This window comes from Fusarium falciforme, chromosome 2 (genome assembly GCF_026873545.1).
Source record: "Fusarium falciforme chromosome 2, complete sequence".
NCBI lineage: Eukaryota > Fungi > Ascomycota > Sordariomycetes > Hypocreales > Nectriaceae > Fusarium > Fusarium falciforme.
This window is the reverse complement of record NC_070545.1, coordinates 4,262,242-4,289,780: the sequence shown is the minus strand read 5'-3', so window position 1 is coordinate 4,289,780 and position 27,539 is coordinate 4,262,242. Positions and strand designations below refer to the sequence as shown.

Below are 27,539 nucleotides of genomic sequence, written 5' to 3'. Positions count from 1 at the left end.
AGTCAAAGGACAAGATGCTGAGACTTTCGGCGCTCGAGTGCATCAGTTGGCTCTCGAACAGGCGCTGGCCGTCAACACATAAGTTGACCTGGGCAGCAGCATTGCGCCGCCTTTGATCGATAGTTTTCTGCCGCATGGCTCTTCTCCTATTATTTTAGATTTAATACCTGATTTTATTGATAGCTACGTCTTCTCGTTATTGTTGTTGATGGACTGTTACCCAGACGCCATTGAGACCAACAACTACCTAGCGCATGTTTTCAGGCTCACTGCGAGAATCTTGATACGTATCGGAGTAGCGCCTGGTTCTGGCTCGGCGGAACATTGCCTCCAGAAGTAAAGCCCTGGATCACCGGGTCCTCCTTCAACGTGTCTGGGTGCACCTCGAAAGCGGGATGAGGGTCTCCGGTGCCATATCTCGCTGAGTCGACAGCCCCGACCAAATCAAACTCTTCAACGGCACCAGCAGACTGTTGAGGAGTTTGATGTGACAGATGAAAGGTGGCATGCGCATCTGCACCATGACTCTGTGTGTCTCCCAGAGGGGCCTTTGAGGCAAAGACACTTGGAAGGATGGCCTTAAAACTCTGGCCAACAGACCGACGGTGTTGAACAGCTTCTTGCTCGTGATCCCCAATGGGGCTACGCAACCGTTCGATAGAGAGACAGTATTTCAAGGCTAGACCCAGCTTTTGTAGCAGCGGGTCAGGGATCACCCGTATAGCAACGCCAACAGGAAGAGTCAGTAAGCCAAACAAAATGGACCATCCCCATTCAGCACCACTAAGTTGAACCGTCTGAAAGGCCTCGCCGCCAAAGAATACGATGACGATTTGGCCCGCGAGTGTGACTATCTGGACGAAGATGAACCAAGGGTTTTTGAGGATCCCTTCGAACAAGTTGAGCTTGTTGTCGGACCGTCGTGAACTGGATTTTTGTTAGAAAGACCCGGGTATGTAGACGGATGAGAGACGAACTTGAATTGGTTGAAGAATTGCATGAGAACATAGATATTAAAGACCATGGTCTGCAGATGCTTCTTCTCAATCTCATCACGATAGCCAAAGAGATGTCCACCAGCGTAGTGGAGCGTGAAGATGACTGCCAGCTGATAGACACTTTGCCCCATGATCATCTTCCACATCGTCGTGGTCAACACTGAAGCGGTCCTCGGCTCTGGTTTTCGCGAAAACAGATCATCGGTAGGAAAATCGGTACTCAAGGCGAGTGCGGCAAACGTGTCCATGATGAGGTTGATCCAAAGAAGCTGCACAACCGTGAAGACGGAGGAGTCAGTGCCACCGACGAGGGCGGACATGATGGTCAGGGTACCGGCTGTGATATTGATGGTGAATTGGAACTTGAAAGAGTCAGCACGCGGCAGAGAATTGTACAGTAGGGGTCACAAACCTGGAGAAACTTTTTGGCAGCATCGTTTACAGCTCGACCCCAACCAATAGCTTTCACGATAGAAGTAAAGTTGTCGTCCATCAAGATGATGTCTGAAGCCTCCTTGGCTACTTCAGTCCCGGAAATGCCCATGGAAAACCCGATATCAGCAGCTTTCAACGCTAATGCATCATTCGTCCCGTCGCCCGTGACAACAACCACCTCACCCATGCCTTTCAGGTGGGAAACGAGGAGAAGCTTGTCATCAGGACTAGATCGAGCGAGCACCTGGAGACGTGGAACAACAAGGTTGAGTTGCTCCAAGGTCAAACGTCGAAAGGTTGGCCCGTCCATGGCGATCCCTCCAGCAGTATAAATGCCACATTCCGAGGCGATTGCTTTGGCCGTGAAGAAGTTATCACCAGTCACCATACGAACAAAGACACCGGCGGACTGACATTGCCGCACAGAGTCGACAATCTCGGGGCGTAAGGGATCGCGTAGTCCGAATACTCCTAGGAGAACCAAATCGGAAAGATTGGCAATGTTGTCGGCATCCATGTGTTGATCATCTGCAGGCCAGTCGTCCAGGTCACGGTACGCAACAGCAATAACGCGGAGTGATCTCTTGGCATAGTTCTGCATCTTGACCTTCAAGCCGTCCAAATCAGTTACCATTAGCGTCTTGGTGGCCATGCTGGCCTTGGGGTCTTGCAAAGTTTCGGTGCACCTGTCCACGATGACCTCGGCAGCTCCCTTGACCAGAAGGCGATGCCGCCCAGCTGGCGCCCGTAAGACAGTGGCCATCCATTTTCGGGCGGCGTTGAATGGAATCATATGAAAAATGTTCCCGTTTGCTCGTTCCTCGCTGAGGTCCTGCATGCCGAGATGGTCGGAAGCGAAGTTGAGCAGGGCAGTCTCTGTGCTTGATCCGATGAAGTGACCCGCTTCCCCGGCTTCGATAGCGGTCGAGTTCAAGGTGAAGCTTTTCTTGAGGGTGTCTCGAGCCTCTCGACAGAGTGAAGAGATCAAAGCGTGCGCCGTAGGAGGTGCTTGTGCGGTTTGCTGGTAGGATTCAGCCAGAAGGGAGCCCGAGCCGTCTGCAAACGCCTCCGAGGCACCAATAATGCCCGTCACCACAGTCATCTTGTTCTGTGTAAGCGTACCAGTCTTGTCTGAACAAACAGTAGTAGCATTCCCCATTGTTTCGCAAGAGCGAAGAAGCCGAACGAGATTATTATCTTTCAGCATCCGTGTAGTTGCAAAGGCCAGTGACAGCGTGACGGTAAGGGGCAGGCCTTCGGGCACGGCAATAACAACGACGGTGATGGAGAGGATAAGAACTTCCAGGAATTCGTGGCCCTTTGCGTCTGGGCCACCATCTATGTCCTTGAGCTGAACCAAGAACCGTATGAAGAGAATGGCGAAGAAGACAAGACCGGCGGCGAGACCAAAGTTGATGATATACTGGGCTAGCAAACCAAGCTTCTGCTGCAGTGGAGTCTCTTGTATGTCATCCTGAAGGGATATCATGATTTTTCCGTAGGTTGAGTTTACACCGACCGAAAGAACGAGACAGGTCCCCACCCCAGTTTCAATTCTTGTGCCGCTGAGGATGAATGAATCACCGGACCCTTGGACGCATGCCGGGGTCTTGACGATAAGCTCAGACTCTCCAGTCAATGGCGACTCATCACACTGAATGTCGAACCCCTCAATCAGTATTCCATCGGCTGGCGCAACATCTCCCGCCTCGATGTGCATGACGTCGCCGACGAGAACATCAAACACAGAGATGGATCGATGCTGCCCAGAGCGAGTCACCGTGACCATGCGTTCTTCCTTCTTCTCGTTCAGCTTTTGAAACTTGTAATTCTTCTGGTAATCGTTGATTGCGGTGGCAAAGACGATGACGATGACCGCAATGAGGATGGCAACTCCTTCAACCCACTCGAGACGGGCGCCTCGCTCCTTGTTGGTGACCGATTGGTATATGCCCAGAGCGAGTGAGACGGTCGCCGAAGCGGTGAGGAGGAACATGAGTTTGTCATCAAAAGCAAGCCAGAGAAGCTGTAGAAAAGTCTTTGGCTTATTCTTCGGAACGCGGTTCTCGCCGTAAACCCTCCGACGATCGGTAAACCCTCCAGGAATCGAGGGTACCAAACTGTGCTCCTGCGATTCTGTTGCAGCGCCTACACCTTGAATGGCGTCCTGGAGTGAAACGACACCATCCAGCACGTCCTCGTCGGCGGAAAGACCTGCTTTCACATTGGTTCTTACGCCGGCTGAGAGCCCAGCAAGACCGCCAAAGGCGCGCAGAGCATTGTTGGTTCGAGATTTGAATAGCTTGTGGAGTTGCGCCGCGGAGAAGGCGAACTTGTTGCCGAGAACCGATTCGTCTTCTCCAAGTCGAAGATCAGGCTCGGTTTCGGATTTGCTGACCTGCAGCGGGTTGTTGCGATGTTGACCGACGGGTGGTGCTCCAGTTATCTCGTCTTCCATATTCTATTCCGAAGGGTCTGATTCTGGTGTATGAAGCCGATGGAACCTTGCAACGCTGTTCAGAAGTAAAGAAAGCGAGCGGGAAACATAGATGATTGTTAGTCCCAAATCCTCTGTTTCTGATGATACAAAATTTCAGCTCAGGCAAAAGGAAAGGCGCCTTTGATGTTCCACTTCGCCCTTCTCATCGGATTTCGCTTCTCGGTTTTGGCGCGACGCAATTTCAGCACAGCCTCAATAACACCCTGCAGTGTCGGAGTCCGGCAGCACCGCCAAGCTCCATCCCTTGGCAAACACACTTTTGTCGATTGGGCAATTTTAACCCCTCCTCCTTCACTTAGCCATAGCGGGTTGCGGTGGTGTTATACTTCAGTAGAGGCATGGATTGTATTACTCTGGCGAATTGTTGGAACACGGTGCTATAGGCCCCTGCAATAGCCCACAAAGCTCCTATATGCCTGAACTGTCAAGAAACGGCCTAAATTGAACGTGATTCGACAATGCTTCAAATATTTTTAATAGCCTCATAAGCAAGGAATATATACGTCTAAACTCCCCCCGTACCTAGTTGCAGATGCTTGCCCTACAAGGGGTCTGTAGATTCCGCGCAGTGGACGTCTCGACCTTCCAGGAGCGTAAGAAACCTGCACGTCCAAGCAAGAGGAGAAAAAGGCTGGCGTAGGTCAATGCAGGATCTTGAGGAAATATAGACAGTGACAATGAAAAACAGAAAAAGGTTTGTGGGAGGCCCATAATCTTCTAGATCAACATATCTTGCCGTGCATTTAACTTCAAATATAAAAACACGACAAAAACTACAAGTTAGATCTTAGCGCGATGGCGGCTGATGGAAAATATTCCTGACACGGATGCTTTTCCGCCTCGTCTATCTTCTCTGACTAATTTCACCTTTATGACGATCATGGTTTTATTGAAAGCGGACAGTCTTGTCGAAATCCTAGTTTAACTCCTCCAAGATCGGTCTCATGGACGGCATTGTCTCCCGCATAGCCGACTATGTACAGCGATGCGGGTATTCATATCCGCCCTAATCACCCACTTAAAGGCCTTGCCATCTCATCCGGAAAAGCCACGGGTATAATACGTGTTCAAAATGTCTTCTACTCTTCAAGCTAGTTGTTTCGCTTCTTCCTTCCCGACTCCAACTTTGTTTGAAGCCGAGATCTACTCCCTTGACGCAACGTGGACAAAGAACTACAGCTATGAAGTTGGCCAAGGCAGATATGCCTCATCTCACGCCTTTATCGTTCAAGGACTAAATTTTTGCAATGTTAGCATCTTGTACACCAATCCTGGATATGATGATCGCGTCAATGACCAAGCCTTATTGCCTGAAAAGTGGAACGGTTGATTTCAAGGCACTGGCGGAGGAGGGTTTGTCGTCGGACTGAGTGAGCCAACCATGGTTGGAGGTATGGCACAAGGTTATGCAGTCGCATCGAGCGACGGAGGACACAAGACCACTGTTACCGAAGATTGGGTTCTCAAGCGTCATGGAAATATCAACTGGCCCAACGTGCTCAACTTTGGATCAGTTTCCCTATACGACTTCACCATCATCTGCAAGCAGGTTACGACCGCATACTACGGCAAGCCTCCAGAATATTCTTATTTCACCGGCTACTCAACCGGAGGCCGACAGGCTCTGGCACTGGCTCAACGCTGGCCTGGACTGTACGACGGAATTCTGTCGGGTGCTCCCGGTATTAACTACGCCGAGCTGGCCACTTGGATCTCGTACCCGCAGCTCATCATGAACTGGTTAGGAGAGTATCCTCAACTTTGCGAGACCGCGGCTATAACTCAGGCAGCCATTGAAGCTTGCGATCATCTGGATGGTGCCGTTGACGGCATCAGATCCAATTCGAAAGACTGCGGGTTTGACCCTCGTAAAGTTGTCAACACCACCGTATTCTGCGAGGAGAGCGGCATAGATACGCAAATCTCTACTAGCGCTGCAAAGGTAGCCCTGGCTGCGTGGACCGGAGCGCGATCCATCAATGGGACATTTCTCTGGCATGGTCTGGCCAAAGATGCCCCTCTGTCAGGTCTCGCCAACACCACCTGCGATTATCAAGGCTCTGGAGAATGCTCCGGAGTTCCATATGCCATTGCTAAAGACTGGATCCAGTACTTCATCTACAAAGACCGATCCTTCGACTTCAACAATGTCACTCATGAACAATATGGCAAAATATTCCACATGGCACTTCAACAGTATACCTCACCCCTAGGAACTAGCGATCCGGATGTCCGTGGGGTTAAAGAGAATGGAGGTAAAATCCTCATGTGGCATGGGGTTGCCGACTAGCTCGTCTTAATCAATGGTACTCGGCAGTATTACGAAATCGCCACAGCAATCGATTCCAACATTACCGACTACTTTCGTTACTTTGAAGCTCCTGGCGTAAACCATTGTCGAGGTGGTGTTGGACCGTATCCTGGAGATATACTCGCGAGGCTCGTCGACTGGGTTGAAAAGGATTCGGTGCCCGAGACGTTGGCAGCGATGAGTCTGCCAAATGAGAAAGGCGTCTCAATTTAAAGGAATCTTTGCCCTTACCCAAAAGTTCAGAAATACAAAGGTGGTGATTTAACCAAGGATTCAAGTTACGAATGCGTCTAGGTCGATTGCCCCGGAATGAGGCGCCTGGTACTCTACTGATGTTTAATTCCTGGCTCGAGGTCATCAGCGAGATTATTTGACAATTGATTCATTCTACGCTTCAAGCTACCCGACACTTGGGATTGATCTCGAAATCATGATATCAAATACAACCAATGTTGGTCGGCGACTCGAATAATCCTTTCCATCTTACTGCCACTCGAAGGCGTGATTAACCGCCACGATTACCAAGCAAAGTTTCATGCATCAGTGGAAAGTCTTGGCGGAATATGTTTCCAAAATGGGCATAGTATTCCTGTCGCCCGATGACCCTTGTGGAGAGCTCAATCCAAGCTATTTATACCACGATATTCTATCAAGTCTTTTGAGGTGATTGATAAGTCTCTTTTACTCGATATCATTCATATTCAATCTCATCAACTCTACATCACTAAAGCTCAAAATGTCTGCTGTGTCATTCCGCTCTCTCATCGGCGTCCAGCCCTCCACTGCGTCCACTAGCGACAGCGTCCTCGTCATCATCGACGCCCAAAACGAGTATGCCCAAGGAAAGCTTCGCGTCGCCAACATCGACACTTCTCGCGTTGCCCTCGCTTCTCTGCTTGAGAAGTACCGTGCCGCCAATGCCCCTGTTGTCCACGTCGTCCACGCTACTCCTGCTGGAGCTCCCGTCTTCACTCCGGGAACTGAGCTTGCTGAGGAGCTCCCTGAGTTGAAGCCTGTTGAGGGAGAGTCTGTCGTTACGAAGAACTACCCTGGATCCTTTACCGACACGGATCTGCAGGACATTTTGAAAGCGACTGGACGAAGCAAGATTGTCTTGACTGGATATATGGTAAGAAGAATACATGTTGAACGCTACTCACTTGATGGATGTTAACAGGACCAAGGCTCACGTTTGCGTGTCGACAACTGCTCGTCAAGGTGCTGAGCGGGGTTGGGACGTCCTCATCGCCGAGGATGCCGTCGGTGACAGGGATATTCCCGGAGTCAAGGCTGAGGAGCTGACAAAGACTGCCCTCCTTGAGATTGCCGACGCCTTCGGAACCATTATTCAGGGCAAGGATGTTGTGTAAACGTTGAAAGCATTAGAAAGCAAAGAGAATCAGGTTGAAGGTTAAAACCAGGACAAATTATATGATTGGCCAATTCACTCTTGGATCCCCACAGCGCTAATGTCTTGGCGGTTTTAATTACCGTAATCAGCGTAGCGCAAGATGACCCTCGTATGTCGTCGCCACTTGACAACATCATTTGATGCCGGCCGAACGGACTGGATCCGGCTCTAGACCTAAGCATTCCCCATCTCAACGCATGTCAGTATGAATAATCTATCTTCCAAAGTGTCAACATCATGAAGATCCGAAAAACAACCACCTGCCATACGTGCAGGGCTCGGAAGTTAGCTGTAAGTCTCCTCAAACAGAGTCTCGCAGCCGCGGTCTAATGCCCCTTATGGTGTGATGGAAAACTACCGAGTTGTTCGCAATGTCTATTCTCTTCCAAGAAGTGCGCAGGATATGACCACGATCTCATCTTCCGACCGCCAGTCGTATCAAACTCATACCCGGCGGCGAGGGCAGCCAAAGCTAAGCGACAGCGCCGTCGCGTCAGCGTTGACAGCCAGAAAGCACGGCCAGTTGTTATGAAACAGGTAACATTGCCCACGAACAACCTTCCTCTGAGTCGCTCACTAAGCTGGCCCCTACTCGACATCATCTCGCTTGTTGTGCAAAACTTCAGTCCCGTTGGGCAAACACCTCAATTTGTCCCCTCGCAAGCCTCCATCTTTTCCCATCGGATATGTGGTGGCTGGGTTGAGATGCTCCCTGAGTTGGCCAGGGGCTCAAAGGCAGATCAATGTCTCTCACCTGCCATCAAAACACTAGCAGTATCCATTCTTGCCAGAGGGAGTCAGGGAAGGGCACCTATGTCTGATGCCTTGGCCGCACACACAACGGCTCTCGAGTCACTGAACAGCGGACTGGATGGTTGGGCTACCTCAGCACCAAATATTGTGGCTGCCAGCATCATGTGTTTATTCTTGTCCGAGGTATTAATTTCTACTACAGTGTGGAATCGTTCATTAAGCCCAAGCTGACAGCCTTAGATGATCATGCCCACGGGCCCAACCAGCGCCATTGTTCATGCAAAGGGAATAGAGGACCTCATGAAGCTTCAAAAACCTTGCTTCTACGCCTCGGGAATCTCTCATCATCTCTTTGTGGGATTCAGACCGGTCCTTGTAAGCAAGCCCCTCCAAGTCAGGCGCATATTGTTAACGGACCCAGGTTCTCCGGGCATTCTTTTCCCGAAGGAAACACTTTCTCTCGGACCCTGCCTGGACCTCAATTCCCTTTGAGTTTTACATCCCATCGCCTCTCCAGTCACTATTCACAGAGGTCTTCCCTCTCGCCGAGGCACTGGGCAGAATCGATGATTTGTCGGATACCCCAGCCGACCAAGCCGTAGCAAGCGCGCAGCAGATAGTCGAGGAATTGCTGAACATTCTCCAAACCCTCGCCCGCAGAGACGAAACTGTCAAGGAAGAAACTACAGCCCACCGGTGGCTTCCCATCTTCCCAGTTCAGGAAGATTTGCCAATCCAGTTTCCCGACATCATCGCCGGAAACTTTTTCACACACCTCTGGGCATTCCAAGTCATCTGCGCCCATAACATAATAAAACTAACGTCGAGATTTCCATGTCTCTCAACCTCCACCAAGAGGAGGGGCCTGGATGACCTGTTGGACGTCAAGATGACCAACCAGCTCGCCTTGTGGACATTTCGGAGCATAGAGTTTTTGCTCAAAGAAGAGTTCAAACTGTTTGGCGCGGCCTCCATCAGTCTTCCGCTAAAGACTGCTTGTGAGGTGTTGAAGGCGTTTGGTGGGAATGATCCGGAAATGGTGTTTTGGTTTTGCCGTGTGTCACGGTTTATCAAGGAAACGGGCTATTATTTTCTGATACAGATGCTTGATGATGGCGAATAAAACGCATACATCACATCGTAACAACCTTGTCTATCCCAGTGGATAATACTGTCACTTGGCATCTGCGCCTAGCGAGCTCTACGTATCGTGTATGCCACAAGATGCCAAGGAAAGCCGGCCTTGCCCGTCTTGGGAGATTACATTCAAAACCCCGTCGGATAGATATCGTCATGGCCCCGATCATTCCAGAAACTAGGCTCATTTAGGTAACTATATTCGCCAAGCTTTGCAAAAGTCATCCCTCTGCACACCCATATCATGCTCTGGCCATCCACGTTATCGCAGTTATCAGGCTACCATCTAGTAAGCAGGTATAGACTTTTGCGTAGAGAACTGGGAGATTAATAATATTGGTATTTGTCAAAAGTCTCAAAATTAGCAGAGGTTGAATTGGGGCGCGCTGAGTATATATTCGCTCGTTTGCCTGCTCTCCAACAACGACGCACTTCTTATATAAGTCACTTTTATCCCTACTCCAACGCAACAAAGTCTTTAGTCTAACCCGCTAGCCAAAAGTCTTTGCACACTGCTTCCTACTGGCACCCACTTCCCCCACAATGCCTTCACCCAAGATCAACGCAGAGGTCAACATCACACATATCGGGACCGCCACCGCTATCCTCCAAATCAATGGCGTCAACCTCCTCACCGACCCTTTCTTCTCTCCTGCTGGAACCCAGTGGGACCGTGGTGTGGTAATTCTCGAGAACACCGACACCCCTGCCATGGCACTACATGACTTGCCCGCCATTGATGCCGTTCTGCTCAGTCATGAAGACCACCCCGACAACTTGGATGAGCTGGGCCGACAATTGCTGGATGGTAGAAGAGTCATCACCACTATGGACGGAGCAAAGAACCTGGCGCCACGCCCTGATGTCAGGGGAATCTCTCCTTGGGAAACTCTGCCTCTCAATGTTGGTGGCGAGCAGTTTAGCGTCACTGGAGTACCCTGCCAACACGTCCCAGGCCAGGAGTGCACCGGCTTCATCATCACATCCCCCACCTTCGGAGAAACAGATGGCCTCCCAAATGCAATCTACTTTTCCGGAGACACCGTCTACTTTGAGGAACTCGCAGAGATGCGAAACAAGTTCCATATCAGCATCGCAATGTTCAACATTGGGGCCGCCATTGTTGCGATGCCCGACGGCACAAAGAAACAGATTACAATGTGTGGAAAGCAAGCCAGTCGTTTGTTCCGAGTGATTGGAGCTGATGTGCTCGTCCCTATGCACTACGAGTCTTGGGGCCACTTCACAGAGAATGGAGAGAAACTTTCTGAGTTGTTTGAGAATGAGGGGATTTTGGAACATGTTTCGTGGCTCCAACCCGGTGTTCAAAAGATCATTTCTTCAAGGGAAAATTGAGTAGCCAAGTGGCCGAGCTAGTATAAGCCTGCTGATGCACAGAGGAAATACTGACCAGCACTTCAAAACTGGACATGGGAAGGGGGGGCTGTATGATGTGCTGTAGACACCAAGCAAGACATTCTTTGGGCGCTCTTGTTTGCAAGGGGTACCCCGACGAAAGGATGGGTTAGAATCAAGGCAACTATTTAGTCGTACTCCTGGCTCCAGTTCGTTTATTCAGGTAACTATTCGTTCTACCATCATTCCACTCACCTCCTGCCGCGTGTTTCCTGATGATTCGTTGGAAGTGACAGTTATTGCCACAGTCGTAAGGGGCATTCTCACCACTTCGCAGTGTCCTTAGTTGGTCGGCTGTAATGAAACAGTAGAAGGCTTGGTGCGTGTTTTCCGCTGCGTATCTCCACCAGGGTGATTTCTCACGTGGCGAAATCCACCTGATTCACTCTCAGATCCTCATCACAAGGTATCGTGCCCCTCATCTTCAAAAGCTCTGCAGCTTTCCAACCAAGAAGAGCTGGTGGCACCAATGGAGAGCAGTTTCGTATTCGTTCCTCCAGCGTAAACAAGCCAGAGGAATCTCTGAAACAGTACGCAGTGAAAAGAAAGACAAAACAAAATATGTTGGCCCGCAGGAGCCCTATCTGACTCATCGATTAGTCTCTTGGCCTCCTCCATAACTGCACCCGGTTTGGGCTCAGGTTCACGAGCCCAGCTATGTTCGGCAATAACGATGGACCAGAGAAGCATCTCTGAGAAATAATCAGACATTCGCGACAGCATGAGCAGAGCAGCGTGGACCATCTCGGAGGTGCTTGAAAACCCGATGAGCCGGGCAATCGTCGACAAATCGCTGTTAGGCGCAAAACCTGGTAAATTCGGTGGCCAGCTCCATATCACCTCCCTGCAGAAACTTGTCTGAAGCATTCCTCTCAACTGTGAGGTGCAACTTGTCGAATGTATCGGCCTTCTCTTCAGTCACGGCTCGCACATCCTGACAGTGTGATGGTAACCAAGCTCCCATCAGCAGCTGACGAGAGTACAAAAGACCTTGATCTTGGCCGAAATGGGGGAACGGCAATCGCTTGTGTTGGCCACCATCTCGAAGCCCAGGACAGAACAAAAATGGACCGGCGGTCAAGAAATCGTTAACAGAACCGCCAACTCTCAAAATAACAAGTAATTAATATCTGAGAGGCACTGTATGACATACAAGCCCATCTGTCATGCCCAGTCGCGGTATTTGCTAAATCAAATTTATGGTTGCGTCGGAAAAAAGGACCCCCTTCTCCTGCAACTTCTTCAGAAACACCGGGGTGCCAATGTGCACCGTGACCAAAATGTCATTCCCCACAGTCTTCCAGCTAAACCGTGTACCGTAGATTTCCGTCAAGGCATCCCGAAGGCGGGCATTGTCCGTTACGAGCATTCTGGGGAACTTGTGAGTAAATATAAGGGTTGGTACGGATGCGTTTGAAGTCGTGTTGGAGTCCATCGCGATGTTGGTAGGCGTAGCGTGAGGTGGTAAGTTTGGAGTTCTGTGTGGGATAGTTGATGATGGAGGTTTAGAGAGCCACTGGACATTCGTGTCATTGGTGTTATTTATGCTACAAGCTGGGAAATGAATCAGACCCTTAAGGTACAAGGGTGCAGGATATGAAGTCAATCACACTACAAGCTCTGCACACTGAATATCCCAGCCAAGTTCTGATTCAAGGCCTTTTTCTTAATTCTGTCATCGATGCGGCTATCAGTGAACCATTATGGGGCGGTCTCAGCAAACGATTGCACCTTGCAACCGTCTCGCAAAGGCAGCTTGCAACGGGTGCTGAACTATGGCTGTGAGTTGGTGCTTCATTGACAACAACAACAATTGTTAAGCGGCATTATCGGGGGACAAGTCCTGACTTGCTGCATGATCATACCAGATAAATCAGCATCGCCCAAAGCACACAAAGATCTCAAGTCTTGCAGTGCGTCACGGCATTGGGCTTTGATGCTACCATACATTCGACGGACACTATTGTATTTGGTATTGTGCCCAATGTCTTCCACTGGAGACGCCGTTAACGACAAAAGACCCCAAAGCCACACTTAAAGTTCATCCAGCTTTTTCATGTCAAACTTGTGCTTAACTCCCGTCTTCTTCATAACCAAAAGCCCATACGAGCCGACATCCCTTGTCTTCCACTTCCAACCCTCGTCCCCCCTTTCCGCCGTCTTCCAAGCCCATCCAAGGTCTATCAAGTCTCTCTCCAACTTGATTTCGCTGGACAACATAACGCACCAGAGATTCGGAAACATCTCCCTAGCGGCAAACAAGGTGTTGAGATTCTCTACTAGGGCTTGTTTATCGCAAAACCCGCAACGGAGTACGAGACTTTCTAGTGAACGCGGCAGCATCTCGGCGAGGTCCATCAATGGCGGGAAGGGGCCGTTTGGTCTCCTCCATTGGTACATGTGCTCCCCAAAAGCAGGCAAGTTTAGTCCAAAGTGTTTCAACTTGGACAGGCATCGCAGGTCGCCTATTTTTCGGGTCATGTATTCCTCACCAGTCAACCATTCCCCGTTTTCTCTGTCTGTTGATGTGAAGTGGAAAGAAAGGCTGACCCTCTCAAGATTCTGGCCGTGTTCTCGTAGAATTTTACCCAAATCATAGGAGACGGGAAAGACGCCAGGAGAGCTTTCCAGACCGATGCCAAGTTTCAAGGTTCGTAACTCCTTGCATGCCATCAAGACGCTCTTCACAGTCTCGGGTGGCATTTTCGACGACCTTGAGTCGAGGTGTTCAAGCGAACAGGTAGTTGTAGGTAACACAAAGGCCTCGCCATTGTCCTGTTGGATCCAGTGCACGTTGGATGTTCGTAGGGTTTTCAGCGAGGGCAGCTTGAATAATGACTCAATAGCGGTGATGTAAATGGATTGCTCGTTCTTGTAAGGAGCCTGGGTGAAACTGACTTCCTGCAGCGAAGAAAGTGGCCGGATGCCTATCGAGGTTGTTTTGGTGGACTCAACGGCATGCGTTAGGAGAGCAGATGTGAGCTCAGTCTCGTCCATCATGGACAAGCTCAGCTTCTTCAGGTTTGGCATCAGAGAAAGCCAAAAGGCGGTCAAGGCGTCCCGGGCTTCCATTGTGTAGTGATTCAACACAGTACACAGCACTGACTCGATCTCATCTGCCAACTCAGGCGGTAGGTTGAGGTATGGACGAGCCTTCCCGAACCACTCGCCATGCCTGCTGTCCCACCTGAGCGTGTCGAGGGTGTAGCGCAGATCAAAGTCCTCGACCAGTTCGCCGAGTTGAGGATTGTTACTCATGGAGCCAAGGGTCTTGTCGACGCCCCGATGGTAAGGAAAGGTGAGCAAGAAGCGGTATAGCAAAGGCTGGGCGACAGCCTTGAGCTGCTTCGAGGCCTTGCAGATATTGCTCAAATCTCTGTATCTTCCGAGGGTCCATCTTATGATGCCAAAGGAACCATAGCGGGGATTGGGATTTGGCGTGATGAGGAATTCGGAAAATATGAGCAGCAAGACCTCGTTTGGGAGAGGGCAATTGTTGCGTGGGGATGCAACTTGGGTGTCCATGATGAGAGGTTGGATGAGGTGAGAATTGTATGGGAACAAAGATAGGACCGCGAGGGGACTTTATGTGCGGGCTCTCCAGAGTCCCAGGCCAGGCAACAGTACCAACAGCCCAGGGTTGTGATTGGTTGGCTTAAAGACGTTGGCGAGATTCTAACAAGGCCTAGTGATTGGTCGGTCAGTCAACATCCATGATGTTCACATGGAACCACCTCAAGATTGCTGTACTGCTCGCTAATTCGTTTCCTTTCTCGCCTTTTTGAGATGGATGATTTGTCTAGATATTGTATACTACCTAATACGTAAGTTTTCTCGGCCCTTTTCATCGCTCGTTGACCCGTTACGGCCATACCTAAAGTCTCTTGTTATGAGCGTGCATCATGGGCGAAATCTCCATGTAACCTAGGAACATTTTGGCAACAGCTAAACAATGTTATTCTAGATGATAGTGGTTTTCGGAATTGGGTTTTAATGCTGGCGTTGTCAACAACCGTGTTATTTGTTATTCGGGCTCATGGCTTCTTTTAGAAGTATCACCAAGTTCACAAAAAAGCGTAAAATCTAAGTTTTGTATAAAAAGCAAGTCCGGGAGAAGACGGTCCAGTTGGAGAGATCCATGATCCCAAGCATGGCTTTGAACATGGTCGACAAGTCAAGCCCTCAGAGCCAGATGCCATAGACAGATTCCTTGGAAATAACTACATCGTGCATAGGGCCCCATTACATACCGACACGTTCAAGTCACTCCCCAAAGTGACTGCCGTCACAGAATTCACAATACGTCGACAATTCCGGCGTCAGTTCCCCCCAAAGGCGGTCAGTAGGCTGTTTGGTTCATTCCCTCGGCTGGACACTGGTCTGGGAGCCATGGCGTAAATAGGATACCGGCTATTTTCAAAGGGAGTTTTGGGATAAAGGTGAGCAGGCTCACACGCGGCCAAAGACAACACTAATATATGCTCCAGGATACGAAAAATATCTTACTCAAATTCTTCCCACAAGTCTCAAGAGGGTGTCGGTCTTTGAAGACTTTAATGAGGAATATGCTCATCGACTGCTACTCATGTAGGGCCCTATAGCAAATCGTATGCGTATCGCAAGCCCATTTCTTGGTTCTGCGTTTTCATCTAGAAGCGTCCAGCTGGAAGAGCTGTCCGTCTTGTTTATGGTGGATGCCGAGCACTTTTTCCAGGCGTGCCAGCCAGAGTGTAAGTGGAAACAACTGCGTTCCCCTTGCTCTGACATCGCGGTCGATGACACCTCTAAGGGAGGAGGAAGTGACAAATCTGCTGCTCAAGGCTGCAAATGCTGCAATGCTCATGCCGAAGCTGCAGACTATGATCTTATGGAACGGCGCAAAGGGGGAAGCTTGTGCATTCACGTATAACAAGGAGGATTCTTCTGTCACCTGGCTCGGGGCGTGGGAGATGAAACTGGGGCAAAAGGTAGTCGACGCTTGGAGAAAGATCGACTACGAGAACTTCAGACAACCTTTTAGAGCCAAGAGCGAGGTAATTTGTGATAAGATCCTTTCACACGGACACGCCATTCATCACTTGGACTTGCCTGCTAGTGTCATTGATCCAGTGTCCCTCTGGCAGATTAGGAGCGAGCACTTGCTGAGTTATAGGGAACCGGATGAGTGAAAGGACTGTGAATGGCAACAGGGAAGTTGTTCAAAGACACAACAGCAATGGTTTTACAATTTGGCAAGAAGAGTCTAGTAATCATTGCCCGTGGACCCGTAAAGATGCGTCCCTCTTTCAAGAACTTCAATCTCGTCGCCAACCTGAACGTACAATCCGGTATCTTGATCCTCTGCTTCGTTCAGGCTATGGTCCTCTGGCACGCAATGCATGCCCAAGTACCCAAGGGCCCTAGGATTCCCATCCTCAACCGTACGGTACTTTACCAGAGTCGTACTCGGCTGCGCTCTGCCTCTGGCCCTATCTGGAGCAGGATTATCCGTATCGAATTTGCCCGTATTAGGATCCACGTTGGGCATGGTGCAGCGAGATGTTCGACAGACAACAGACAGCGCCGGTGCAACCTGGGTTCGTGTATCAGAACCCGCGTTTTTGGGAAGAATACGATAGCGTTTCCAATTCTCTTCTTCAAAGGCTGGAGTACCCGTAATCCAAATGTTGGCACGGAATCGAAGCGCGTTTAGAGGTTGGTTCTCTATCGGCAACATTGACGAGACGGCGTGAACCGAGGCCAAGCTGTTTATATTGATGGGTTGCTGATCCGTATATCCATGGACAGCCGGTGTTCCGATGTGATTCAGGGGAGCAAGGTTCTTGTCGGTCCTCACGAGGGTCTCAGGGGTGCATCTTAGGATGGTGAGGTGTTGATCCGAGACTTTGAGGAACCTCTTCAACTTGGGAAGTGCTGCTGCTACCGAGGGAATTCTGCCCATATCTAGGCCCTTTGCATCGCGAGAGTGAATGGTAAAAGGCTTCATTCTGATCTTGTACTCATCCACCAATTCGGATGTCGGTTGGAGAGGCACTATGAAGGACACCTCTCGTTGAGCAGTTTGACCTGAGTCAATGAAGCCTTCAAGGCGGTTGATCCAACTTGGGGGATCCGGGTCGGGGAACCGTAGCACCAAGCATCCTCCCGCGCGAACCAGGGGATCTTGAGGGTCGCTCTTTTCATGAGGAACCCACAACTCAGGCTTGATCTGGGACATGAGGGGTTTGGTCCGTTGACTGATGAAGCGCCAGACCGAACCCCCTTCGGCGTCCGCTCTCGCCACCTCGGTCGCAATTGCAAAGCACCTGTCGTACATGAAGCCAGTCTTGGTCAAAACAGCATGGTCGAGCTCGATTGGTCCACAAGACTTGACAGGGTGGATGAAAATGGCTTTGATGCGGATGGGTGCGTTGGTGGAGCTTCCCTCTGGGACGTCGAACTGGGGGTCGGTTTGATCAGCCATGTTGCTTGATGGTACCCTCAACCAGCGTAGATTTCGCAGTTTTCTGCGCGTTGAGGACGAGTTTCCGGTCCATTTTAAAATGAGGAGAAGGGTCAGAAGTCCGAGTAAAATGGTGATCGCAATAGCAGTATAGGTTAGGGGGTGACTCTGGAGGCTGTTTTGCAGCCAGGCTGTGAGTTGAGACAACATCATGAACGGTTGCTGGCTCAAGTCTACTCCTCGGGGCACAACACTGTTTATAAGACGCAGTGAGAGATGCTCCGTTGTTAGCTCCGAGATGTCCGGCGAATGACTCCTTTTATCGGCACGTCAGAAGCGACCCACCACTCTGCACCCCTTGTCAATAGGGCGCGATCGGCTCCAGTTGGCGGGGAACATGAGGAATCATTCATCGTCCTTTGAGCTGAGTGGTCAAGTGACATCATTGGCCCTGCAGGTTCCACACTTGGGTCCAGGTTGGGAAGGTTGCTCAATATCTCTTCACTGGATGTCTCGTAATCTCTATGAGGGCGTCTGAATGAGAGGACTGTCAAAACTTTAGCGTGATAAAGGGTTGCTGCAAAAGACATTGAATTTACCAGATATTTTAACCAAGAGGAATGCACTCCATTACTGTTACTAACCAAACAATGTGTTCTTTGTTACAGTTGAAGCCCGGCCCTTGATGGGTTAACTGAGCTAAAAGATCGTTACTAACCAAAAGATGACGAAACAAATACAAAAACCCAACACCACACCCATGCTATCCCGATCCAGTTTTCATCAAAATAGTCATATACTTCCAGCTCATTATGTTACAGCATCATGAGACTTCCAATCACACACATCATCAGGGCAACACCAGCCGGCATCGCCTTCACCGCACTGGATTCTGGCGTCGCGGCCTGATCAGAAGCATCGTCGCCTGAAGCGGCATCTGAGCTACTATCCGTCTCCTCAGAATCATCGCTGTCGGTGCTTTGAGGACGGAAGGGCTTGACAGCTCGTGTAGGCTTGCCAGTAACGCTGGCCTCTTCAGTATCCTCAGAGTCCTCGGCGTCCTCGGTTCCTGTGGGAGCGGGGGCAGAGTCGGTGACCAGCACCTCGGAATCGTCGGCACCAGTAGGTGATGACTTTCCGGTGGGCTTGCTTCCAGCAGTCGCACCACCAGCAGGCTTATCTCCGGCAGAGCCTCCAGTGTTGGCAGGGGCCTCACCACCTGTGGCTGTTGGGCCAGCACCCGCATCATCGTCACCAGGAGACACGCCAGCGGGTCGGGCAGCAGGCGCGGCGGGTTCGCCAGGTTCCTCGCCCGAGTCGGCATCATCAGCGGGCTCGCCAGCAGGTTCATCAGAAGACTCGTTGCCAGATTCCCCGCCGGCAGGCTTATCACCAGCGGGAGCGGGGGGTGAGTCTCCAGAGGCATCGTCACCAGATGGCTCACCACCCTTGGCGCTGTTCTCTGGCTCAGCCGGCTCACCTCCAGCGGGGGCGGCAGGGGCAGCTGGAGGAGCAGGCGGGGCATCTGTAGGAATCTGAAGCTTGCCATCTGAGACCTGGCTGACTGGGGGAGCGGTGATGATGGGCAAGTTCATATCATCGCAAGGCGTTGTGCGCACTTGAACCTGGCCATCGCCAATCTGGCACATGGGAACAGCAATAGTCGTGGGAACCTCCTTAGTCGTTCCATCCGAAACAACCGTCACGACAGTCGTAGCGACAATGCTGCTTCCAACAACTCTCTTCTTGGGAGCATCCTTGGAACCCTCGCCACAAGGCATGATACCAAACTCGACGGGCGAGCACTGCTCAGCCCAGTGACGGTCATAGAGGTTGTAGAAATCGCCCGACTGGCATTGCCAGAAGACAGCCGAAGGTCCAAGAGCAAGAGTTCCGTTGGAGCAGACAGAAAAACCAGCAGTGAAGATGGAGCCAGATTGAGGAGGCTCGTCGAACTGGAATTGATAGCTGTCGGAGATGTACCCTGTTCGGCCTTGGGCATCCTTAAGGACGCCATCCTTGAGGGTCATGACCAGCACGCCTTCTCCATTGCACTCTCGTGGCTATAGCTGGTTAGTAAATGGTAGTTGTAATGGAGTGTGTGTTTCTCACTTGAACGCCGCGCTTTGACTTTCCACTCTTGTAGATCGTGACTTCAAAGGTGCCGTCGTAGGATTCGCTGCATCCCTTAGGCGGGCCGCTCTTGGGCCTGATATCTTCTGTGACGGCCTGGGGAGCAGCAAAGGTAGAGGCCACGAGAGCCAAGAAAGCCAATGAGCTCCTCATGGTGTCGATGGTTCTGTATCGAGAAGTAGAATCGAGTGTTGTTGAGTGTTATGTTGTAGCTTGCTTGTGTTGATGATCTTGGAAGTGATGATTATGTCGATCAAAGCAAGAGGTGCAGCTTGGTTGATATACTTGGCATCAACGCCCTTAACCTGTCTCTGGCACGCAGTACTGAACCTGAACAGTTCCCGACGTCCGCTGATGGGGCCATTACGAACACCTGGATTGTTCTCTGGTGGTGAGACATGTCAAGCCGTGTGGCTGGGTATTGTCGATTATTCGCCAAGGGCCAGTTTGTGTGGCTCCAGATAATGCGATACACATTAAAAGGACTGTCTAGAGCCTGTACATACCAAACCTTCAGAACTCAGCGTCCTGCGTGTGGCTGGAGATGCAGGGAGAATACTGCCTTTCAGCTGACCCTGATTGTCACACGAACCGTTTCTCCGTGTGGCTGGATTTCCCTGACATCAAAGTGCTGATTGAAATACGCTAATGGCAGGGCGACTGGAATTTAGTAGTATCGATTTGGATCTGGAAGTGTTTGAGGGAGGCGGCGTCAATGGTTTGGAATGGAAGGGGTTTTACCAGCCTTAATGTCTCATCGGAAAGGGGGAATATGTCTTGAATTTCATTGGGATCTTGCTCGTATTGCCTGACCCAAAACTGATTTGCATCTCCATCAGCGAAAAGATAGCGCTGCAGTTGTCATCGAAGGCGTGATAATGATAATTGAATGGTAGCTTGGCTTGCAAGTATTCACAAGAACAATTCCATAATTATGCACCAAGTAGATGCCTTTTTACTTTTTAGGGACTAGTTCACTGGATCTATAATTGTCATCCAATGTCTTGGTCGTTCGTATTCTGACGCAAGGGAGTGGCGCTGAGACATGATCGATCCTTCAAGGGTTGACTACCGAGGTGCAAGGGCTGCTTTGAAAGAATGTGGCAAGAACAAATGGAGGTCATTGTGAACAAATCGAGATCTGAAAACTTTTCCTCCTGCAAGACCAATGCTCAGACACAGTTCCAGCGTCGTTGAAACGGGCCCGACACGTCGGAGTGCGACAGCCTGCGGCCGAAATGCTTCTCACATGTCTGGACATGGCTTTAAGCTGACAACTTTCAGGGAAGCTCGGTAGTTTGAGCAGCCCCAGGACAGAAAAGACAAACAAGACAACAAACCGCAGCACAAGAATAGTCCTATTCCCAATGTCCCAAAGCGCAAGGCACTCAACAATCCTAATCGTCGACGCAGAAGCAAGAAAAGCGTGGAGGACGCGATAATCGCCCCTTCGGTAAAATTAAAACATGAGACCGCCCAGGCAGAGCATGCGTGCGTTTCCGGCAGCGCCAACTATTCACGCCTCCTCGGAATTAGCGATTTGTGGGGAAAACCCATAGCTCGTGAGGACGGCACTGGGGCTGAGGAAGACTGCTGCGATGCTGGGGTAGCAGAGAGCAGCAGTCAGGAGCAGAGCGAGAATGTGGTTGTAGCGAAAGTTTTGGAACATGGTGGGTGTCAGGTTGGATGTCTGAGTTGTGGTCTCTCAACTACAAGAGTATTAAGCTTTTAAGGACAACTCAGATGTTGGCAATTATCAGGTGATGCCTTGGTCGGAGGATTCTACGCCTTATGCTATACGACATCGGGGGCGTTGCTCTTTGCTCGTTGGGGAAACGAGCCGAAATGTACCTCGCTGTGTGCAGGGATCCAAGTCTGCTATAGGCCGGCGTTGATGCTCCGACCCGTAATCAGCCTTGAGTCAGCCTATTATACATGCAACTCCCCATTATAGCTTCTTAATGATAGTGGTAGTAGGACGCGGGGTGAATGCGAAGAACCTGGGCCAGTAAAGTGATCATTGGCTGTGCCTCAGACGCCCGGTTGTAAAGTGTTGGTGGGCGAGTTGTTAAAACACAGAGATCATGTCATTGTTCTAGTTGATCTCACTGACATCTAGAAGAGAGAGAGAGTCAGCTTATTAGGTGTAATAATAAGAAACTAGTGAGTAATAGCACTGAACTTATAAGTCTATATCCGTAACCTAAAATTAGGTAGATATTTTAGCCTTCTATGACTATATCTACAAAGGCTACTATTATAAGTAGCTAGTCTAGCATATTAGATTTTTTTCTTTAAGAGGATAAAATGTCTTGCATTTGTTCAGTCTTCTAGCTCAGTTATCCCATCGAAGGCCAAGCTTTAACTATAACAAAGAACACAGTCTCAACACATCATAGCATTACATCCCAATGCTTGGGGTTCTAAGATAGCAGGTGTGAGCATATAGTTCGCTTTGTTTCACGCCAGGTTCCTTAAATCCCGGATTCATTTCTAAAGCATTACAGTGCTCACATGACGGGATGGAATCAGGCTGTGCTGCCGGCTGCTAAAAATTGGCTCCTGCAGCCGCCCAAAATGCAGGTTAATCCCCGTCTCACCATCTGACGTGGAATTTTGTAACCCTTTGAGAATCTCCCACATCAGCTCCCTAACTTCGAGTTCATCACCTGAAAGCTGAGGCTTTGGCTTAAACGGTGCTTGCGTTCCTTGGATGGGAATCAGCCATGGCTGGATCTCACCCGCTTTGTGACTACTGCGCCCAGATCCCCTTCCTCGCCATGCCAGCATCTGGAAGGTATGGCCTCGGCTCCTGGTCCCGCATCTTCGCCAGCCATTGTCGCTTCTGCCAGCTTGTCAAGTACGCGTACTGTGAATCATATCGAACCGATCCGAGGCAAAGAACTCTGCTTAGCTCAGACGTTATTGTGTCGTGGGGCGAAAACTATTCCTTCTTCGAACGCCCGGCTTTCCGTATCCATGGTTTGCGGCAGCAAGACATTTGCTTTGTTACCCAAACTAGTCATGTTGACAGAAACAGCGCTTACCTCCGGCCCTTTGTCGAAGCCGAGCTGGATGTTTCCAGGGTCTCACACTGGATATCAACTTGTGCGACAGCTCATGGCAACCATTGCACTTTTGGTGATGCATCATTCGCCTCGGCATTCCCAGGCCTTCATGTCCTTCGCCTCATCGACGTCATGCAACACTGTCTGGTCGAGACCCAGGAATTCCACCGCTACGTAGCACTCAGCTACATCTGGGGCGCCGTATCCAACTTTAAATTAACCAAGTCGAACCTCAGTCGGCTGCTCGTCCCCGGGGTTTTGCAAGAAATCTTTCTTCGGTTGCCACGGACTATATGTGACGCAGTCACTCTTTGCCGCATGCTCAACGTGCGATATCTATGGGTTGACGCCCTTTGCCTGCTCCAGAATGACCCAGAAGACCTGGAGAGGGGCGTCGACGTCATGGACCAGATTTACGAGCGAGCTTGGTTAACAATTTTCGCGGCAACTGGAACTGACGCCAACGCCGGACTACCCGGGGTTCAAGTTGGTAGTCGGCGCCCTGCAAACCTTGCCTTGGAAGTGCAGCCCGGGATTCTACTGGGTGTTTGTGCCGGCCTGGACAGTCTATTAGAAGACTCGATGTACAGCTCAAGAGGTTGGACGTATGTAATTGATCCATCACTCTGCTCCCTCAACACTAACCCACCGCGCAAGGTTTCAAGAACACGTGCTCTCCCGCCGGGGTCTTTACTTTGTAGACAACAAGGTCTTCTTCCGGTGTAGGACCAGCGAGTTCTCGGAATCCTGCATTGACTGTGACAACGCGATGCCACGGTTCAAAAGCATAGTGCTTTCGCTATCAGCGGCGGCGTACATGGACGATCCCCTGCCGAACTACTCCCAACTGTTGACTCACTACACCTGCCGAGCCCTAACAGATCCAGGTGATGTACTACGGGCAATGGCAGGTATTATCCGCCGCATCTCCGAAAAGGTCGAATGCCGCTTCATCCAGGGACTACCATCAGGTGCATTTGATAGTTTTATCCTCTTCGAGTCCTGGACTTGTATTCTGCGTCGTCGAAAGGGTTTCCCAAGCTACTCTTGGTGCGGATGGCAAGGGCGTATCTGGCTAGATATACTCCATGATAACGATGAATGGCTCTCCAAGACTTGGATAATTTGGTACAAACGAAGTCAGTCAGGTGTCACTAACCTGGTGTGGGACCACGCGGCGAACGATTCATGCCCATTTCACGACACGCCATATGTTGGATACCGACGCCGGCACACGTTCAAGCCTCCGGCCCCTCTAGGATTCGCAACGACACGAACCGCACCTACCCGGGACCGTTGCGTGTCAAGATAGCGATAAGTCAAATTAGCTAGAGTGCCTAACTACCAAGATATATATGCAACTTGGACGACTTAACCGGTACTCGCCAAGACTCAGAGAATGTGCAAAGCGGTGATTAATTTGGAGAGGCCGATGCATGTTCGGGATGGGGCGATTCCCGCCCGATCTGGGACATCTCAGCCAAGACCCTGAATCGCGCTTCATGTTGGTTAACGCTTCGATAAAGGCTCATGGTCCCAAGGGTTCTTTTCCTCCTTCCTTCTCCTTCTACCTCGAGCAATTTACTTCTCTTTACCTTGTTAGTCGCCATGAAAATTGTTCCAAGCACTCTTGTCCGCAGAGGCGGCGTCGACACTCTGGAAACGGTGACATCAAGCCGAGTTTACAAAACACGCAGGCTTCAAAACACACGTGTAAGGGGTCATGACAAAGACACAACACGAATACCAAAGCCGAACAAATCTAAGCCTGTCGAGGATTATGCGTCGCCAAGCAATGAGCAGGCTGCTGTCCTTGTTGAAGCGCAATCATCAGTCGCACCAAAACTCCCACCATTTCCCGATTTCCTTCGCCTCACCCGAAGGGAGTGTAAGCCAGCTCACGACATTCTTGAAGGGCTCCACGGCGATGCCGTCCGTGAGATATTCACGGCTCCAGACGCGCCGGCTGAAGACTACCCTCACGCCATGGACGCACTGGTGGTCGCGGCTCTGAGCCAAGCCACAAGCTGGTCCAATGTAAGAAGGGCAATGCAAAGTATGAAGGACATATATGGCTCGCCATTCGCATACTCATCCATCGTCAAGGGCGGCACCGATAAGCTCGTAGATGCCCTCCGACCTGGTGGTATGCAAAACCGCAAGGCCAAGATCTTGATGACGCTGCTAGAAGACGTCAAGGCCAAGTACGGAAAATGGGACTTGCAGCACCATTTACTAAGACCGACGACGAGGTCATTACCGAAGCCACCAAGTTCTGGGGGATCGAACCAAAGTGTGCACACTGCCCCCTCAGTTTCTGTCTCAAAAGAGACGTGTTTGCTGTCGATACCCATATATATCGGCTGTCGGGGCTCTGGGGCTGGAGACCAGCCAAGGCGACCAAGCTGACGGCGCAAGCCCATCTGGACGCGAGGATACCGAAGGAGATCAAGTTTCCGCTGCATTATCTCATGATAGCGCGTGGGAGTGCATGCCCAAAGTGTCGTGGAAATGGAAATCCGCGAGGGCATTGCGAAATTGAAGAACTTCTCAACAAGAATAGCTAGGGTCGGGCCATGGGTCTAGGGTCTATGGCCGAGAGACTTGAGCGAGTCCGTTTATCTCCGCCCCCCTCTGCCTCGCACGGTGATAAGGTAATGACGAGTATTTCTACACAATGTCAGTCTCTGCCTGTCTATCGACTAAATACTCCTTGAGTTCATACTATGGCAGCCTAGAATCTCGATTGCCTTGGCCTAACTGCGCAGGGAAACAATCCGAGCCGTGACAATAGAAATCATCTCGGCCATCACATAGCTAGTATCCGAAAAGAAATTCCTTGACCTTCACAAGAGGTAAAGCTCTTAAAAAGTTGCTTCTAAGCGGCAGCCTTCTCCTTCGACTCTTTATCCGAAACTTCAGTGGCCAACGTGGACTCTAGACCATCTTCGCCCATGATTTCCTCACTGCAGATAATCAAGTCATCGCTTGGTTGGTAGGTACCCTTGCCGTAGACCCAGTAGCTGCCAAGAAGAAAGATGACCAGAGCTCCAGCGACAGCAGACGCCCAGTTCATGTTCTCGGCGGTGATCGGTTTGCTGGGCGGCAGACACAGAAGAATGGACTGCATGATGATGGATACCGAGTTGAACCAGGCGAGTCCAAGACTCAGTGAGCGCGGCAACTTGAACCACCCTTTGTTTCCCAAATAGCGCCCGCCCGTCAAGATGTAGCCGACAAAGATTGGGAGGTAGCCGATGGTGAACAAAACGACGGCTGCACCGACCAATGTGACCACGGCTGAGGAACTCCCAAGCTCAAGGCACCCGAGGATAACATTGACGCCAAATATGCACCACAGAATGTTCTTTGGGATCTGAAGTTTCGTGTCGTACTCGCTCAACCACCCAGAGAAAGGAACTGCAATAGTATTAGTAGGCATCTAAACGTGGGGGGAAGTGTCTTACAAGCTCCCGTTCTGGCGAAGCCATAGATGAGGCGTAGCGCCGCACTGATATATGATGCAGCGCTTACAATGCCCAAAGCGACCATAGCGAACAAGAGAATCACGGTACCGGCCTTGGAGCGTGTGGTATACTCGAATATCGCAGCCATGGGGACGGGATAGCGGCTCCCGACGATGGCATCCCAGTCGTTGCCAACGCCGTATCCAATTGCAATAAAAAACACAAACAACCTTGTTCGATGATTAGTAGAATTTTTATCCATGAGATTGAAAGTTCGTACGTGACAATGCTGCCAACCTGCTGCGCTAACAACGCAATGGGAATCGCACGGCGCGGGTTTTTAACCTCTTCAGCCATGTTGAGGATCCAGTGAGTTGGTCCATATCCAGAAAGAGGAGACGAGACGCCGATCAGGAACGCAAAGCCGTTGGGCCAGCCGGTGAAGTTCTGAACCTCGGACCAGACAGCCCTGTAATGCCATTAGCTGATGTACCTCGACACTGACTTATGGGCAAGGCCTACTCAGACGGTGCGATGGGGTCTGCGCAACCCACAATTACTCCAATACATGTGAAGAACAGAGCAAAGAGGACAAATGCTGTTTGTAGAGGTCAGTGTGCGAAGATTTCGTGGTCAACATAACACTCACCTCCTGCTGTGGCCATTAGACCCAAAAACCTAGACCCTTTGAAGCAAATAAAAACAGTGATAATATTCACAGCCTGGTAGATGAGGAAGCTCTGCCATTTTGTGGGCTGCCAGTCAGGGTGCATGACCATGGCCATGGCCGTAAAGAAAGGGGAATGTGCAGTGATGAGACACGCAGGAGTGACAAGGGACGCCAAAGCGTGGATGCCGCCAGTCATGAAGCCCTAAAGTGGTCTGTCAGTAACAAGGATACCTCTGGGTAAGCAAGACGTACGCAAATCCGACCATATTCAGGTCCGCCAAGTTTCGTAGCCAGAACAAGACATCCCGCAACCGAAGGATATGCAGAACCAAACTCGGCAAACGAAGTGACAAGGAGACTCAGAACAATGCCGACTAGAAGCGCACCCCATATGAGGACAGGCATGCCTCCGGCGTAGATTCCGATGACGAGACCTGTAGCCGCAAAGGACCAGACGCTTCGAGGACTAGTCAGCAACTTATCCTTGCGGGGTCATTGTGAGAGTAGAGGCAAACCTTGGAAGGACGATGGAAAAGAGGCTCAGGGTCAAAGTGTTGAACTTTTGCTTGACCTGCCCTTGGCCGTGAGCATTTGCATGTTGGATCTCAGCCATTGTGGTACTGTTCGTTCTCAATTGTCTTGCGATGATGGACCTCGACAATGAAGTTGGAACTCGTCCATGTTAAATATCAACTGAAAAAGCTTTCTATCTCTCATGCTAGCTAAGAACACCGGTCCGAGCCCCGAAGCTTGAAGGCAAAGAGTCATGATGGTTATTACAACCGCCAGTTGACGATG

At 50.5% G+C, this 27,539-nt stretch overlaps 10 protein-coding genes across 10 annotated transcripts; 5 read left to right on the top strand and 5 right to left on the bottom strand.

The window, feature by feature from the left end:
- Positions 1-266: 266 nt before the first annotated feature.
- NCS54_00324000 (Calcium-transporting ATPase) lies at positions 267-3,891 on the bottom strand (the record flags this gene model as incomplete). The annotated part of the gene is made up of 3 exons (XM_053148821.1): positions 267-927; positions 978-1,360; positions 1,411-3,891. 3 exons carry the CDS (start codon positions 3,889-3,891, stop codon positions 267-269), a joined length of 3,525 nt encoding a protein of 1,174 aa, XP_053004796.1.
- A 1,423-nt stretch (positions 3,892-5,314) lies between these two features.
- On the top strand, positions 5,315-6,223 carry NCS54_00323900 (Carboxylic ester hydrolase; the record flags this gene model as incomplete). Its single annotated transcript, XM_053148820.1, has 1 exon — positions 5,315-6,223. The coding sequence occupies one exon, from the start codon at positions 5,315-5,317 to the stop codon at positions 6,221-6,223; it is 909 nt and encodes a 302-aa protein (XP_053004795.1).
- A 757-nt stretch (positions 6,224-6,980) lies between these two features.
- NCS54_00323800 (Isochorismatase domain-containing protein) lies at positions 6,981-7,614 on the top strand (the record flags this gene model as incomplete). The annotated part of the gene is made up of 2 exons (XM_053148819.1): positions 6,981-7,373; positions 7,429-7,614. 2 exons carry the CDS (start codon positions 6,981-6,983, stop codon positions 7,612-7,614), a joined length of 579 nt encoding a protein of 192 aa, XP_053004794.1.
- Positions 7,615-8,468: 854 nt separating this feature from the next.
- Positions 8,469-9,531, top strand: NCS54_00323700 (Zn(2)-C6 fungal-type domain-containing protein; the record flags this gene model as incomplete). The annotated part of the gene is made up of 3 exons (XM_053148818.1): positions 8,469-8,591; positions 8,649-8,783; positions 8,830-9,531. The coding sequence occupies 3 exons, from the start codon at positions 8,469-8,471 to the stop codon at positions 9,529-9,531; spliced, it is 960 nt and encodes a 319-aa protein (XP_053004793.1).
- Positions 9,532-10,088: 557 nt separating this feature from the next.
- On the top strand, positions 10,089-10,901 carry NCS54_00323600 (Lactamase-B domain-containing protein; the record flags this gene model as incomplete). The annotated part of the gene is made up of 1 exon (XM_053148817.1): positions 10,089-10,901. One exon carries the CDS (start codon positions 10,089-10,091, stop codon positions 10,899-10,901), a length of 813 nt encoding a protein of 270 aa, XP_053004792.1.
- Positions 10,902-12,995: 2,094 nt separating this feature from the next.
- Positions 12,996-14,486, bottom strand: NCS54_00323500 (Hypothetical protein; the record flags this gene model as incomplete). Its single annotated transcript, XM_053148816.1, has 1 exon — positions 12,996-14,486. One exon carries the CDS (start codon positions 14,484-14,486, stop codon positions 12,996-12,998), a length of 1,491 nt encoding a protein of 496 aa, XP_053004791.1.
- A 1,717-nt stretch (positions 14,487-16,203) lies between these two features.
- NCS54_00323400 (MOSC domain-containing protein) lies at positions 16,204-17,640 on the bottom strand (the record flags this gene model as incomplete). Its single annotated transcript, XM_053148815.1, has 1 exon — positions 16,204-17,640. Exon 1 carries the CDS (start codon positions 17,614-17,616, stop codon positions 16,204-16,206), a length of 1,413 nt encoding a protein of 470 aa, XP_053004790.1. The 5' UTR covers positions 17,617-17,640.
- Positions 17,641-18,218: 578 nt separating this feature from the next.
- NCS54_00323300 (Hypothetical protein) lies at positions 18,219-19,689 on the bottom strand (the record flags this gene model as incomplete). Its single annotated transcript, XM_053148814.1, has 2 exons — positions 18,219-19,466; positions 19,516-19,689. 2 exons carry the CDS (start codon positions 19,687-19,689, stop codon positions 18,219-18,221), a joined length of 1,422 nt encoding a protein of 473 aa, XP_053004789.1.
- Positions 19,690-22,262: 2,573 nt separating this feature from the next.
- Positions 22,263-23,916, top strand: NCS54_00323200 (HET domain-containing protein; the record flags this gene model as incomplete). The annotated part of the gene is made up of 2 exons (XM_053148813.1): positions 22,263-23,209; positions 23,262-23,916. 2 exons carry the CDS (start codon positions 22,263-22,265, stop codon positions 23,914-23,916), a joined length of 1,602 nt encoding a protein of 533 aa, XP_053004788.1.
- A 1,566-nt stretch (positions 23,917-25,482) lies between these two features.
- On the bottom strand, positions 25,483-27,354 carry NCS54_00323100 (Hypothetical protein; the record flags this gene model as incomplete). Its single annotated transcript, XM_053148812.1, has 7 exons — positions 25,483-26,024; positions 26,072-26,301; positions 26,352-26,540; positions 26,594-26,669; positions 26,721-26,943; positions 26,994-27,198; positions 27,257-27,354. The coding sequence occupies 7 exons, from the start codon at positions 27,352-27,354 to the stop codon at positions 25,483-25,485; spliced, it is 1,563 nt and encodes a 520-aa protein (XP_053004787.1).
- Positions 27,355-27,539: the final 185 nt, after the last annotated feature.